Source organism: Nylanderia fulva, unplaced genomic scaffold (assembly GCF_048542155.1).
Source record: "Nylanderia fulva isolate GAGA-0341 unplaced genomic scaffold, ASM4854215v1 Scaffold58, whole genome shotgun sequence".
Lineage (NCBI taxonomy): Eukaryota > Metazoa > Arthropoda > Insecta > Hymenoptera > Formicidae > Nylanderia > Nylanderia fulva.
This window is the reverse complement of record NW_028190676.1, coordinates 3,057-18,676: the sequence shown is the minus strand read 5'-3', so window position 1 is coordinate 18,676 and position 15,620 is coordinate 3,057. Positions and strand designations below refer to the sequence as shown.

At 37.8% G+C, this 15,620-nt stretch overlaps 1 protein-coding gene across 4 annotated transcripts; it reads right to left on the bottom strand.

The window, feature by feature from the left end:
- Positions 1–992: 992 nt before the first annotated feature.
- LOC146720941 (uncharacterized) lies at positions 993–5,908 on the bottom strand. Of its 4 annotated transcripts, none has more exons than XR_014925835.1 (7): positions 5,808–5,908; positions 5,561–5,633; positions 5,260–5,441; positions 4,365–4,538; positions 3,756–3,870; positions 1,716–3,617; positions 993–1,056 (listed from the first exon to the last, which is right to left on the bottom strand). XR_014925835.1 is itself a non-coding variant. In XM_085487584.1 (5 exons), exons 1-4 carry the CDS (start codon positions 5,808–5,810, stop codon positions 4,398–4,400), a joined length of 399 nt encoding a protein of 132 aa, XP_085343710.1. In that variant the 5' UTR covers positions 5,811–5,908; the 3' UTR covers positions 3,657–3,870; positions 4,365–4,397. The 4 variants fall into 4 exon arrangements, 1 of the variants encoding a protein (XP_085343710.1); XR_014925836.1 differs by lacking the exon at positions 993–1,056 and adding an exon at positions 1,310–1,360; XR_014925834.1 differs by lacking the exon at positions 993–1,056 and adding an exon at positions 1,372–1,432.
- Between the last annotated feature and the right edge of the window lie 9,712 nt (positions 5,909–15,620).

The following is a 15,620-nucleotide window of genomic DNA, read 5'->3' as shown; positions in this document are numbered from 1 at the left end:
AACATCATCCATATGAGCTAAACCAAATAATTGAGAACGTGCACATTTACCAGTATTTGATGTAGCATCGGTCATCTCCTCATTAGAATCTTTATTTGGTACAGATTCATTATTTTTATCCCTTTCATCCATAGACATTATCATGTCAGATGCACCAATATTTAATGAAACATCAATATTTTTAGTAATAGACTTCTTGTTTAGTATCACAGACTCATTGTCTTTGTTTTTATCTATAAGACTTATTGAATTAATATCTGCGAGAAAGAAATACATGATTATGTGACATACATGCGATAAAATAAGTATTACAAACATCATCCATATGAGCTAAACCAAATAATTGAGAACGTGCACATTTACCAGTATTTGATGTAGCATCGGTCATCTCCTCATTAGAATCTTTATTTGGTACAGATTCATTATTTTTATCCCTTTCATCCATAGACATTATCATGTCAGATGCACCAATATTTAATGAAACATCAATATTTTTAGTAATAGACTCCTTGTTTAGTATCACAGACTCATTGTCTTTGTTTTTATCTATAAGACTTATCGAATTAATATCTGCGAGAGAAGAAATACATGATTATGTGACATACATGCGATAAAATAAGTATTACAAACATCATACATATGAGCTAAACCAAATAATTGGAAATGTGTACATTTACCAGTATTTGATGTAACATCAGTCTTCTTATTACAATCTCTGTTTGACACATCTTCATTATATTTATGGTTTTCATCCATAGACATTATCATGTGAGATTCTCCGATATTTAATGAAATATCGATGTTTTTGGTAATACACTCCTTGTTTAGTATCACAGACTCATTGCCTTTGTTTTTATCTATTAGACTTATCGAATTAATATCTGTGAGAGAAGAGATACATGATTATCACATACATATGATAGAATAAGTATTGCAAGTATTATCGATATGAGTTATACTTACCACTAAATTTTGGGAAATCAGTTCTTTTGCGTAATATATGTGGTTTATTTGTTATAATATTTTTTTTAATATCTTGCAATATATATTTATTATCTGTAATGTTAAAGAAATATTTGTTAATAAAATAAGAAATTGAGAATACATTAAAATGTGTTCCCAATTACTTATTTTATTTGTAGATGTATTTTTACATCTATATTTTCATTATATCGTGAATAATCGCATCATTACTGTTTACTATTCAATCTTGGATTTATGTATATATTGTTAATGTAATATAAATGTTAATTACATACAATAATAATAAAAATATAAAATATAGATATGAAATGTATTCTTAACTCACCATTTTTCACTAAAATGATTGCTGGGTAGCTTCGTTTATCACTATATGTAGCTTTTGTAACATTTTTTTTAATCGTAATTTGGTTAGATGTGCACACATGATAAATATCATCATAGAACTTTACTAACGTATACATATTTAAATTTATTGTATGTATAATATATTATTTTTATTGTATGTAATTAACATTTATATTACATTACCAATATACATATACGTAAATCCAAGATTAAATAGTAAACAGTAACGATGCGATTGTGTACGATATAATGAAATTATAGATGTAGAAATACATCTACGAATATATATTGGTAATGTATTAAATGTTAATGACATCCAATAATAATAATAATATAAAATGTTGATATGAAACATATTACAAAGATTGATGTTTTATTTAACTTACCATTTTTCGCTAAAATGGTTGCTGGGTAGCTTCATTTATCACTATATGTAGCTTTTGTAACACTTTTAAATCGTAATTTGATTAGATTTGCGCACATAATAAGTATCATCATAGAACTTTACTATATATATATATATAACGTGTACATATTTAAATTTTAGTACTATTGTATAATACATATTTAGTATTAGTAGAATAAATATTATATTGTAATACCTCAATCTTGTTCACATATTCTTTATCTATATATCTTTATCAAATGCAATATGAATACAATCTGTACAACCAAAGATATTGAGTTATATACATAAATAAAATTAACTTTTTTTTATTAAAATAAATTTTAAATAAATTCAAATATATAACATTGAATTATTGTTATTTACATATTTTTCTTTCAACAATATATAGTTAAACATAACAGATTTTATATGTAAATCTCATATGTATTGTAAGAAATATATTCCTACCGGTTGCTGCGGCCACCATATACCGGGTGGCGCATGCGCGTGCACAGGCGCACCCCGTGCTCCGACAGAAAGGAATGAGGAGAGCGCGAGCGGACGGCACTCTCCTTCGAGAAGCGAGCGAGATAAGTTTGCGAGAGTCGTATAGAGTGTATACTTTTCGGAATAAACATACGTTGTCTTACAGCTTAAGTGTTATTCAGTGATATCCTCGAGCGCTGCATCCTCCTCTGGGCTACCTTTTGATAATCAAATAGATACTCCATCCTGGACATTTAATAATAGTTTTATTGAAAGTATTTCGGTTACGTTCTTACATCTCAGAAGTGGGATCTGGATCACTCGAGGCAGCGATGGATCGCGCGGCATTGGAAAAGCTCACAGGGGAGCAGTTGAGGCAGGAGACGGCAAAGTACAGGCTGCCTACAACAGGAAGGAAGTTCGAGCTTATCGAAACTTTGATAGGCCATTTCCAGAGCCACGCTCCAGTGGAAGACCTAATAGGGCTTGCAGCGATGGAGGTAAGCTCCGGGAATAGGGTGGTTCCGTTACAAGAAGCGGGCCCAGCAGGAGGACCGGCTCCAGCGAGCGAGGCTGGCCCGTCGGAACGAATGGACCCCCTTCAACAGGTGGTCGCCGCCCTCCAAAGAGTAATCAGACGACAGGATGAAGAGCGGGAGGACCAGAAGCGCTTCTTCGAGGAGCAGCAAAGAAGCTTCGCTCAACTCCTAGAAGTATTCTCGGGGCGAAGCAACTCTGGAGCACCGGAGAGGAACAGCGCCCCAATACGAGGACCGCCGGAGCGTGAACCATTGCGCTCGCCGGCGGAATCTCCTCCGATTTCAGAGGGACGATCCTCGTGGTCGTCCGGCTCGGCGATCCAGGCATTGGCCTCCCAAATACCAGAGTTCGCTGGTAAGGAGGAGGACAATGTCCGTACGTGGATAAGGAGGGTCGAGAAGGTGACCCTGGTCCACGGAGCTAGCGACGGAGTCGCGCTGCTGGCAGCATCAAGTAAGCTGTCCGGATCGGCTCGCCGGTGGTTCGACGTCCAGAGCGGAGCGGCGGTCGAATCGTGGATTGGCCTCCGCGATGAAATGGTCAAGATGTTCGATCAGAAGGTCCCCTTCTTCAAGGTGATGCAGCGCATCGAAGCCCGGAAGTGGCAGTCGGGCCGGGAGACCTTCGACGAATATGCCATACACAAGTTGGCAATCATGCATCGGGCAGACCTAGCAGAGACGGACCGGATACATCTGCTGGTAAGCGGCATCACGCAGCCGTCGCTAAGAGGCATTGCGCTCTCGGTGTCAGCAGAGACGATGGACGTCTTCCTGGAGCATATGCGCCGGATCACCCAGGGCATGGGAGACCCGGACAAGAAGCAAGCGGCGGGCAGCTCGACAGCCAAGCCGAAGGACTCCACCTGCAGGAACTGCGGGAAGAGAGGTCATGGGCATAAAGAGTGCAGAGGTGAGGTCAACTGTTTTTATTGCAAGGAGAAGGGCCATCGTCGCTTCGATTGCCCCCTCCTCAAAAAAAAGGAAGCCAAAACACAGAAATTAGCAACTACTTCGGCGGTGGCAGCCGGGGTCTCCGAGGAAGGTCTCCAGGCGGAAGTAGTGGCAGCCGTCAGGGACCGACATCACCGGCTCGTCGTGGAGGATCCTCTCGTTTGCGTGGACAGCCTGTTGGGTGAGAGGAAAAAATGGTTAGCCTTAATAGATACAGGAAGCCCCGTCTCGTTTGTAAAACATAGCGTTTATTGTAAATTTATCAAACCAAAGAGCGTTAAATTGAATCCGTCGGATCGCGTATTAAAGAATTTGAACGATCAATCCTTGGAAACTTTCGGAACAGTCTCGGTACAAATATCTCTAGAAAAAAATGCCCGGAATGTTGTTCGACTTAACGTTATTTGTCCTGAATAGCGATTTCTTCCAAGCGGATTTTATATTAGGTCGCGACTTCTTGACAAACGAAAAGCTGACGTTGGTATTCGAGCCTACCGCGCAAGGGCAGAAAAACACGGTCGAGTTGTTTGCCCGTCTACCCTTGTGCGTCGAGGATCACGATACCGACATCGAGCAAACAATAGACAACCTTGCGACTGACTTTGATTCGGAAACGGAAAAACAATTAAAAAAAGAAATAACAAAGATAGAGAGTAGACCAGTCGTACCGGTAGATGACGGGTACACAGTACAGGTCCGGCTCAGGGACGAATCCGTCTACGCGTATGCCCCGCGGAGATTCGCCCACAGCGAACGCCTTGAGATGCGCCGGATCGTGGATGACCTACTCCGACGCGGTATAATCCAGCCCAGCGTCTCGTCTTATTGCGCCAGGGTCGTCCCTGTAAGAAAAAAAAACGGTAGCATGAGATTATGCGTTGACCTACGGCTTAACAGTCGAATTATAAAACAAAAATTCCCCTTCCCGGTAATAGAGGAATGTTTCGCAAGACTCGGGGAGGCGAGAGTATTCTCGTTAATAGATCTAAAAGACAGCTTCCATCAGATTCGAGTACACGAGAACTCAACGAAATACTTCGCGTTCGCGACCCCGGATGGGCAGTATGAATACAAGTTTTTACCGTTCGGGTATAGCGAAGCCCCGGCCGAATTTCAGAAGAGATTGTTTCAAATATTGAATCCAATGATCAGAGAGGATAAGGTAGTCGTGTATATGGACGACGTGCTCATCCCGTCCAAGACGGTCGGAGAAAATATAACGGTATTAAAGGAAGTAATGTTAATTCTCAAGAAATACGGGTTTCAATTAAATTTGTCGAAAAGTAAATTCCTTAAAAAAAGGGTTGAGTTCCTCGGATATATCGTCTCGCAAGAGGGGATAACATTAAGCTCACGACACACGGAGGCGGTGAAAAATTATAGTCAGCCGAAAGATCGCTTGCAGTTACAACGCTTTTTGGGTCTAGCAAATTATTTCCGGCGGTTTATAAAAAATTTTGCGGGAAAGGCACGACCATTGCAGAATTTGTTAAAGAAGGACGTTGTTTTCGGCTTTGACGACGAGTGTGTCGAAGCGTTTAATAAAATAAAAACGGAACTCACTTCGGCGCCCGTATTGCGGCTGTATAACCCAGCCGCAGAAACGCAACTGCACACCGATGCATGCCACACCGGGTTCGGCGCGATCTTGCTCCAAAAGCAGTCCAATCGGTCGTGGGCACCGGTAGCATATTTCAGCCAGGCCACCAAAGACGCTGACCATCTCGGTCCGCTACCAGCTACATCTACAAATAACAAACACATATTAGTTATAGTGGAAGCTTTTACTAGATTCACGTGGTTATTTGCGACAAGGTCTACAGGGTCGAAAGAGGCTATAGATCATATAGAAAAATTACTTAACTTATTTGGAAAATCGATGGAATTAGTGACAGACAGAGGCACGGCCTACACATCACATGAATTTGCAGAGTATACTGAGAAGAAAAAAATAAAGCATCGGAAAATAGCAGTAGCGGCACCCTGGGCCAATGGTATAGTAGAGAGAGTTAATAGATTTATTACAAGTTCTCTCACTAAACTACTCGACTCTCCCTGCAGATTGGAGTCAATATCTAGGGTCGCTACAGTATATCATAAATAATACATACCATTCAAGCATCAAGACGAGCCCCTCAAAACTCTTGCTTGGCTACGATCAGCGTAGCCACGTTGATTTTCCTTTCGCACGGTTCACGCAAGCCTTAGCAGATGTAGACTTCGGATCTGCAAAAGGAGAGAGAAATTAGTAGGGAAGCAGCCCTTCAGGCAACAGAAGAAATTCGTAATTACAATAAGATGTATCGAGACAAGCACAGCGTGAAACCCTCAATATACAGTGAGGGCGATTATGTAGCAATAAGAGATACGCGTCCCACACCTGGGGTTAATCCTAAACTAAAGGCGAAATACAGAGGTCCCTACCTGGTCGCCAAGAGCCTTGGAAATAATCGATATGTCATCCGTGACATCCCAGGCTTCAGTTTGACAACCAGACCGATGGACACCATCCTCTCAAGTGACAAGATCAAGCCGTGGATACGAATAAAGGGGCCTGAAAATAATCAAAAGCAATAATGCTGTTAAACTTTTCGTCAGACCTTAGACCCTAAGAATCTTATTTTGTAAATTAGTGTGAACGTATTATAACGTAAGTTATAAAAGTAAGACAAAGACAGCATACTGACTGTACAATACAAACCCTGTAAATAACGAAGAGAAGCCAACAACCTCGCCCAAATGATGTGTAAACCAAAACAACTAGCCCCCGGAAGCCCATAATGGCGATCGAGCGCGCGTAACTTTGTGCAATATTGCATAACGAAGTAAACTATTGTAAAATACGGTGCCGGTAAAACAGCACTCCTAACTTACCACCGAGACGGTGGCAAGGTCAGGAAGGCCGAGCTGTAAGAAATATATTCCTACCGGTTGCTGCGGCCACCATATACCGGGTGGCGCATGCGCGTGCACAGGCGCACCCCGTGCTCCGACAGAAAGGAATGAGGAGAGCGCGAGCGGACGGCACTCTCCTTCGAGAAGCGAGCGAGATAAGTTTGCGAGAGTCGTATAGAGTGTATACTTTTCGGAATAAACATACGTTGTCTTACAGCTTAAGTGTTATTCAGTGATATCCTCGAGCGCTGCATCCTCCTCTGGGCTACCTTTTGATAATCAAATAGATACTCCATCCTGGACATTTAATAATAGTTTTATTAAAAGTATTTCGGTTACGTTCTTACAGTATTTACTACGAAATACATATGAGATTTACATATAAAATCTGTTATGCTTAACCATATATTCTGTCCCCTCCATGTATCATCTTAAGAAAAAATTGCAATAATTAAATGATTATAATAATTAAAATAATGCCGGAGCAGTGGCATCTGTTTTGTCAGTTTTTATCGACCGAAAAGTGAGATAGATTCGATTAAAAATCTATTGACTAATACAGATTGTTTTATTACTTGAAATATAGCTAGCGCGATTTATTAATTTTAATACTTTAATATGGCAAAAGGGTTTGTCAATCTGTATAGTCAATCAAAATTTATTCAAAAATAACTAATTACTATTCATTTAAGTCATTCAAATTATTTGTAATGAAAAAGAAGTAATTGTATTATATGTCAAATATTATATTTTCAATTTTTTGATAAATTCTTATACTGTCATCAAAATCGCCAAAAAATAAATATAGTGTCGTCAAAGTGTACAATGTCGTCAAATTAAACAATTCTCCATTTTGAGTTAGTTTGACGACGTCGCCAAAGTGTACGATTTATCGGTAAAATTTTGACGACCGTCGTCAAAATAGCCAAAAGTCGTTGAAATAGCCAAGTGTTGCGTAAAATCGTCGTCAAAGTATGCGATTGACATATATATATTTATTTATATATGCTTATATATGAAATATTTTTTCCCGGATATTCTTTTAAGTTATTGGTTTTTTGAATAAATCTAAACATATATTAAATAAAATATGTCTCGATATACATACAAATTTGTGTCAAAATATATATATATATATATATATATATATATATTCCTATACTCCCTATTAAATAATCTTTAAAATTATTATATTATATTTTACGTATATGCATATATGAAATTTAAAAAATAATACAGAGATAAAAATTACCTTTAAATATTGTCACTTCACCAATATTTATAGCTCCACTACTTCACTATCACTAACAATCACAGAAACTGTGGAGATGAGTCGCACTGTTATCGCACGGTCTGCGTAAAAGTGATAAAACTATTTCTTTTGCTCTTAAATTCTTTATGTTTTTATTTTGATTAGTACATATAACATGTATGGAATGCGTTGTATATGCGTATATACAAACATAAACTCTTTACGTTTTTGTACTGTTTAGTACAACTTGTATGGAATGCATTGTACATACACACGTTTATACATATAAAAATCTTTATGGTTTTGATTGTTTAGTACAACAAAGCATATATACTGTATATGAAATACATTGTGTACCCGTGAAAATATGTATGTGCGTCTATATTACATACGTATATGTGTGTGTATACACACGAATATACATAAATAATACATATATGTATATAATATAAATTGAAGTTTACATATGTAAAATCTTTTCAAACCTACTCTTTTTCTTTCTCTCGCTCTCTATCGCTTTCTATCGCTCTCTCACGATTTCTCTCGTTTCCCATCGTCCTCTTACACTCTCTATCGTTTTCTTTCGTCCTCTCGAGAAAAAGCAAGAGAAAGCGAGAGAGAGCGAAAAAAACCGAGAAAGAGCGAGAGAACGCGAGACAGAGCGGGAGAGAGCAACAGAGAGCGAGAAAGAGCAAGAGAGGGCGAGAGAGCGCGAGAAAGAGCGATAGAGAGCGGGAGAGAGCGAGAGAGTGCGGAAGAAAACGAGAGAGAGCGAGAGAGAACGAGAGAGAGCGGGAGAGAACGAGAAGGCGAGAAACAGCGTGAGAAAGCGAGAGAGAGCGAGAGAAGACGAGAGAGAGCGAGAGAACGCGAGAGAGAGCGGCAGAGAACAAGAGGGAGCGAGAGACAGCGAGAAAGGGCGAGAGAGAGCGAGAGAGAGCGATACAAAGCGGGAGAGAGCGAGAGAGAGCGAAAGAAAGCGTGAGAGAGCGGAAGAGAACGAAGAGAAGGCGAGAAACAGCGAGAGAAAGCGAAAAAAACCGAGAGAGAGTGAGAGAAGACGAGAGGGAGCGAGAGAGAGCGAGAGAGGCCGAGAGAAAGCGAGAGAGAGCGGGAGAGAGCGGGAGAGAGCGAGAGAGAGCGAAAGAAAGCGAGAGAGAGCGGAAGAGAACGAGAGAAGGCGAGAAACAGCGTGAGAAAGCGAGAGAGAGCGAAAAAAACCGAGAGAGAGCGAGAGAAGACGAGAGAGAGCGAGAGAACGCGAGAGAGAGCGGCAGAGAGCAAGAGGGAGCGAGAGACAGCGAGAGAGGGCGAGAGAGAGCGAGAGAGAGCGATACAAAGCGGGAGAGAGCAAGAGAGAGCGAAAGAAAGCGAGAGAGAGCGAGAAACAGCGAGAGAAAGCGAAAAAAACCGAGAGAGAGTGAGAGAAGACGAGAGGGAGCGAGAGAGAGCGAGAGAGGCCGAGAGAGCGCGAGAGAGAGCGGGAGAAAGCGAGAGAGACCGGAAGAAAGCGAGAGAGCGAGAGAGAACGAGAGAAGGCGAGAAACAGCGAGAGAAAGCGAGAAAGAGCGAAAAAAACCGAGAGAGAGCGAGAGACGACGAGAGAGAGCGAGAGAACGCGAGAGAGAGTGGGAGAGAGCGAGAGAACGCGAGAGAGAGCGGCAGAGAGCGAGAGAACGCGAGAGAGCGGTAGAGAGCAAGAGATTGATTGATGAGCTTTTATTTAGCTTTCTCAGCTATTTTCTTATACAGTTTTAACATTTACATATGTAAGATATGCGCTTTTAATCTTCTTTTAAATAATTCGAGCCTATCGCAAGTTTTAATTTCTACTGGCAAGACGTTATACAATATACTTCCTTCATAAAACAAACTTTTCTGTGCACTCCTTGTTTTTCGAAATTGAATTTCGATATTACCCGCTTGTCTTGTTTCCCTATCGCATTTGTTCCCTACTATTTGTAACTTATCTCTTAACTGAATTGGTAACAGGTTATTCAATATCTTGAAAATAAATATACATATATTATATTGTAATCTTTGTCTTACTGACATAAATTGCAACGCCTCTAGCATGTCTTCCACTTTGGTGTATCTATCACATTGAAGTATTATCCTCATAGCTCTGTTTTGTACCTTCTGCAGTTGGGTTATCTGCGTCTCCCCCATGCCTATTAATATCGTCGCGCAATACTCAAAATGAGGAGCTATGATTGTCTTATATATAATGCATCTAGTATACACTGATATGTAATTATCTACTCTATTTAAGAAACTCGTTTTTTTACCTATTTTCTTTAACATATAATCACAGTGATCTTGAAATCGAAGTCTGTCATCGATAATTATACCTAGATATTTCATAGTCTCTACACGCTCTATTTCAATTCCGTCCAGACATTTCAAAATAGTATTACCTCTCAATTCTTTTCGAATACTTCTAACTATCATATACTTCGTTTTACTTGCATTCATTTTTAACTTATTTATATTCATCCAACGTTCGATTATATTAAAAGCCGTGTTCAATTTTATCTCTATATCCGTGCTACTTTCTCCACTTACATATATAAGCGTGTCGTCTGCAAACATTTTTATATTGCACCCTTCTGGACAGCCTTCGATTATATCATTTATATATATTATAAATAGTAAAGGTCCTAGTACCGAGCCTTGTGGCACTCCGTATTCTGTTGTCAATAATTTAGACCATGTATGATTGAAACGCACTTGCTGTTTCCTATTATTTAAATATGATTTGAACCATTCTAAGGCCATTCCTCTAATTCCATAATAATACATTTTTCCTAATAATCTTTCTGTGTCTATTGTTTCAAACGCTCTCTTAAAATCCATGAAAATTACACCTACCATTTTTCCTTCGCTTACTATTAATTTCCATTCGTCAATGACAGTTTGAATCGCTGTTTCACACGAGTAATATTTTCTAAACCCCGACTGATGTTCTGTTATAATATCGTTAGTTTCCAAATACATTTTGAAGTTGTTCTTTTACTACTAATTCTAACACTTTTTCAAATATTGGTAACATATTTATAGGCCTATAATCGCTCGCTTTTTTCGCTTTATCTATCTTTGGAATCGGTATTATCGTAGAGGTTTTCCAACCTTCCGGACAGAGACCTTCTCTTAAAGAATTGTTTATTATATTCGCAAATTCCTCTTTTATTACAGAAAAAGTTGTCCTCAATATATCGCTAGTTATTCCCTCTTCCGTACCTTTCTTTTTCGGCAATCCCATAACAATTTTTTCTAACTGCTCTAGTTTAATAGTCACGAAATTTTCCATAAATCCTTTATTTTCGATAATATAAATAATTTTCTTATTTATATTCATCCAATGATCGATTATATCACCGGATCTAACGACCTTTATAGAGTTTATTATACTATTAATACTTTGTATATAATATAAATTAAATTTATCAGCTATATTGCACTCTTCGATATCGCCTAAAATTTCAAAATCTATATTTCCTACCTCTTTTATGCCTATTGGCTCGCCTCTAATTATTTCTTTCAAGGTTTTCCACATAGACGTAGGATTTTCTTTATTAAGATCTATCATATTTTCATAATATTCTTTTTTCTTCTCCCTAATTAATTTTACTACTGTATTTCTTTCAATTTTATACTGCGACCAATTTTGTTCGGTATCGTCATACAATGCTCTTCTATATGCCTTATCCCTTCTATCCGCAGTTTCTTTTATTTCGTCTGAAAACCATTTCTTCCCTTCCCAAACTTTCGGAATTCTAAATTTTTTCCTCGGCGCCATTACATCTAACGCACCCACTATACTATCGACAAGTTTTTTTCGCCCTCTCACTGACACCCATACATTCACACTGACATTCCTGGCTTTCTTGTAATTTATTTTTCACTAATATAGCAAATTTATTTTCATCAAACTCTTTATAATTCCTAGCACTAAATTCTCTATATTTACTTTCAGTTTTACTAACACTCAGCTCAACTTTCAGCCACGCGTGATCCGTAATTTTAGGTTCATTAATTACCTGTACTATTTTATTATTATTAGCGAAGATCAAATCTATAATTGTCTGACTGTCTTTCGTAATTCTCGTCGGTTCGTTAACATATTGTTTCATACCTAAGCTTAGCATTGTCGTTTGCAGTTTATTCGCATAAAACGAATCTCTCATAAGATCTATATTAAAATCTCCTATTACCATGGATTCTCCCTTTATTATAAACTCTTCTACTATATCCTCGAAAAATCTCAAGAAATCTCCGTGCGATGCGCTCGGTGAGTGATATATTACCATTATCACTCCTTTATATAATTTATCTTTTACTTCTACCGCAACACACCAACAATTCGATTCTAATTTTTTTTTTCCCTCTAATACTATTTCATATTTAATATCGCTTCTAACGTATAAAATAACTCCTCCCGTATTCCTATTCTCAGCATTACATCTAACTATACTATAACCCGGAACGTTCACTTCACTGTCTTCGATATCCTCAGTCACTCTGGTCTCCGATAATGCTAAGAACGCAGGATTTATTTTCTTCATGATCTGATGTTGTATCTCATCTCTGTGCGCAATTAAACTTTGCGCATTTGTATATAGTATTATCTCCGCTTCTTCCTGTGGTTGCTATTTAGCGTCCTCCCAGCCTGCTCTCCTCTTCTCCTCCGTAGCGCCCTCTTAAAGGTCGGACATTCCGGACTAAGGGCGTCATGGTCATCGCTTATATCCGATTGTATGTTCGATTTTTGAATATACAATTCACACATTTCTTTCTTTGTCGCTGTACAATCACGCGAGTTATGACTTCCTGCACATTTATAGCATGCTTCCTCTCGCGTACAATTTTTTTGCAATATGATAATATCCCCAGCATTTGAAACATCTTTTAACATTGATGTGATTAAATACGGACACTTCTTCCATCCTACACTTAGCTTTCCTTTCTTCAATATCAGCTCATGTGTCTCTTCATCTGCTTCTATTATTATTGACCCTTCTTCATTCCTTTTCTTTCAGATTGATTATTTCTCCTTTCTTGTGATCATTCTCTTCACAATTCGCATATTTGCTGTATCTATTTTATTCTGCATCTTTATCGTATTTATAAGTTCATTATCATCTAATTTCATCTCTTCTACACCTATATTAATAATTTTTATCTTTGATTTTGATTGAGGCGACTCTATCACTTTATAATTTTCCTCCCAGCTTAGCTTGAACTGTCTCCTTCAATTTTTTCACCCTCCTCGCCGGTTTCACAACCCACGATCATGTTTCCCTTGCTACCCTTTCCTTAATTCGTTATTCCCATAGCCATACTCTTAATATCACCTTTTCTTTTATCAATTTTTTAGTGGCTTCACTCTCTTGTTGATTTTCGGCTCTAACAATTATAACGTTTTCTTTCTTCTTCCCTTTAACCGCTTCACTGTAGCTTATCTGCGATTCTTCCTTTGATAACATGTTACTCCCTGTATCATTTTCTTCAAGTTTTCCAGTTCTTGCTTAACATTACTAATTCTTCTGAACTACTTCCTTTAATCATTAGTTTAATTTCATTTTTACAGGCTGTTTCATTTTTTATTTCCTTTACAGTTTTTATGATCCAGTCTACTTTACATCAATGCCTGATCCTTTACTTGTGAACGATCCTGCAGATCCACGGATCCTGTAGACGATGTCCTATCTCTTCCTGCCGTCTTCATGTTTGTTTCTTTACTATCAATCAAAACCTCCTCAAATGGGCCCTTTAACGGCCACTAATTCTTGTCTACTGTCCAGGAATTATGCTTAATTACACATCCTGGATGGTAAAAAAGCTATTTATACAAGTTTTGCATTTGACGACTTTATTCTTTATTGCCTTCCTAATGCCGAGCATACGATACTCTGCATCTTCATCGGTCCATGCCGATAATTACCGGCCGAAACCGCTAATATCAGCCTAATCGATCACTCACCTGTGATCCACTTCACACGTCAGCACTATTGTGTCCACGTATAATGTCTACTTGTCTTACGGATTTTTAACCCCCCCCAAAAAAAAAATTGGGGGTCCCCGTCCCCAGATCCCCCTATCCCGGCTAGAAAAAATTTCCCCGGGTACCCCCCTTTTTTGGGCCCCGGGGTAATTTTAAAAAATTTTTTATTTTTTTTTTTAATTTTTCCCGGGAAAAAACCCGATTTGGAGGGAAAGGGGAGTGCCCAAAATTTTAAAATTAAAACGAGAGGGGAGGGGGAGCGAGAGGCGGGAAAAAGGGGGGGAGAGGGGAAAAAAGGGGAAAAAAGGGAAAAAGGGGAAAAAAAAGAGGGGGGAAGGGGGAAAAGGGGGGGGGGGAGAGAGAGAGAGAGTGAGAGGGGAGCGGGGAAATTTTTTTTTTTTTGGTTTCTTAAAAGGTTAAGCAGTGGGGAAAAGGGGGAAATTTTATGGGAGGGTGACCCCGGATAAGGTAAAGCAGCTTGGGGAAAATCACTTTTTGGGGGTGGGTGACCGCGGAAAAGTACGACCCCCCTAGTCTTAAAAAAAAAGTAAACTTTTGCCAAAAAATAAAATTTAAAAAAATTTATATCTTCGCCCCAACCCCAATTTTAAAATATCAAGTTCGTTAAGGGGTTATTTTAATCGGAAAAAATCGCGTTTTCCCCTTGATTTTTGGAAAATTTTGAAAAAAAAAGTTCCCGTTCATAAAATATTCAAATTTTTGTTTTTAAAAAGGGGGGGGAAAATGGGGTTTCGTCCGGTTTTAAAGGGGCAAAATAGCGTCCTAGGAAAAATTTTTTTTTTTTGTTTGTATTTTTTCCCCCTTTTCGGGCTTTCAATATTTTTTTTTGTTTTTTTTTTAGATTGGATTTCAATTTCGAAAAAAAAGATAAATTAGCGGGGCCCCCACCGGTCTCCCCATTGCCTAATAAAAAAAATTTCTCTTATTATTGGGGGAAATTAAAAAGGAATTTAAATTCTTTTGGAGGTACAATCCCACGCAGGGGTTTTTTTGGTTAATAGTTTTTGTATTAATGTTATTTTTTTTACATTTTATTTTCCTGTTTAATTTATTAAAAAAATTGGGGAAAAAAAACTTTCCCCTTTCCCCTGGCGTATAATGCTTACTTTTGCTTTTGTTTTTTTTCTTTTTTTCCATTTTTTAAGATTTTTTTAAATTTTAAGTAAAAAAAAAAAAAAAAGGTTTAATTTTACCTACATAATACGAAATTTTGGAATAACCTGTAATTTTTTGGAAAAAAGGAATGCCTTCTTTTATTGGTTTTTTAAAAGGGAAATTTTCCAAAATTTTTCCCGAACCAAAAGGCATTTTTTTAAAAAAGGTCTTATAAAGTTTTTTTATCGAACCCCCAAAAAAAACCTAAGGATTAGCTTCTTTTTAAAATTATCTTATGCATGATATGAAAATTTAAAATTTAAGAGTCTTAATGAAAAGTGATCTTCATGAAGATTTTTTCCTTTTGGAAAAGGGGTATGAATACAGGGGCCATTTGCGATTTTTAAAAAGCCCCCCAAAAATATAAAAAAAAAACCTAAAAAATTATGTAATAGTAGGGGTTCACTTTAAATGGAAAAAAATTATTTTTAAAAAAAATTAAAATTTTAAAAACTTTTTTAAGTATTTTATTCATAAAAATATAAATATATGAAAAAAAAAAAAAAAAACTGTGTAAAATTTTGCTTTTTTTTTCATAAAATTTTTTGCAAGGGGAAAAAAAAATTTTTTCTTAAAATGTTTATAATTAAAAATTTA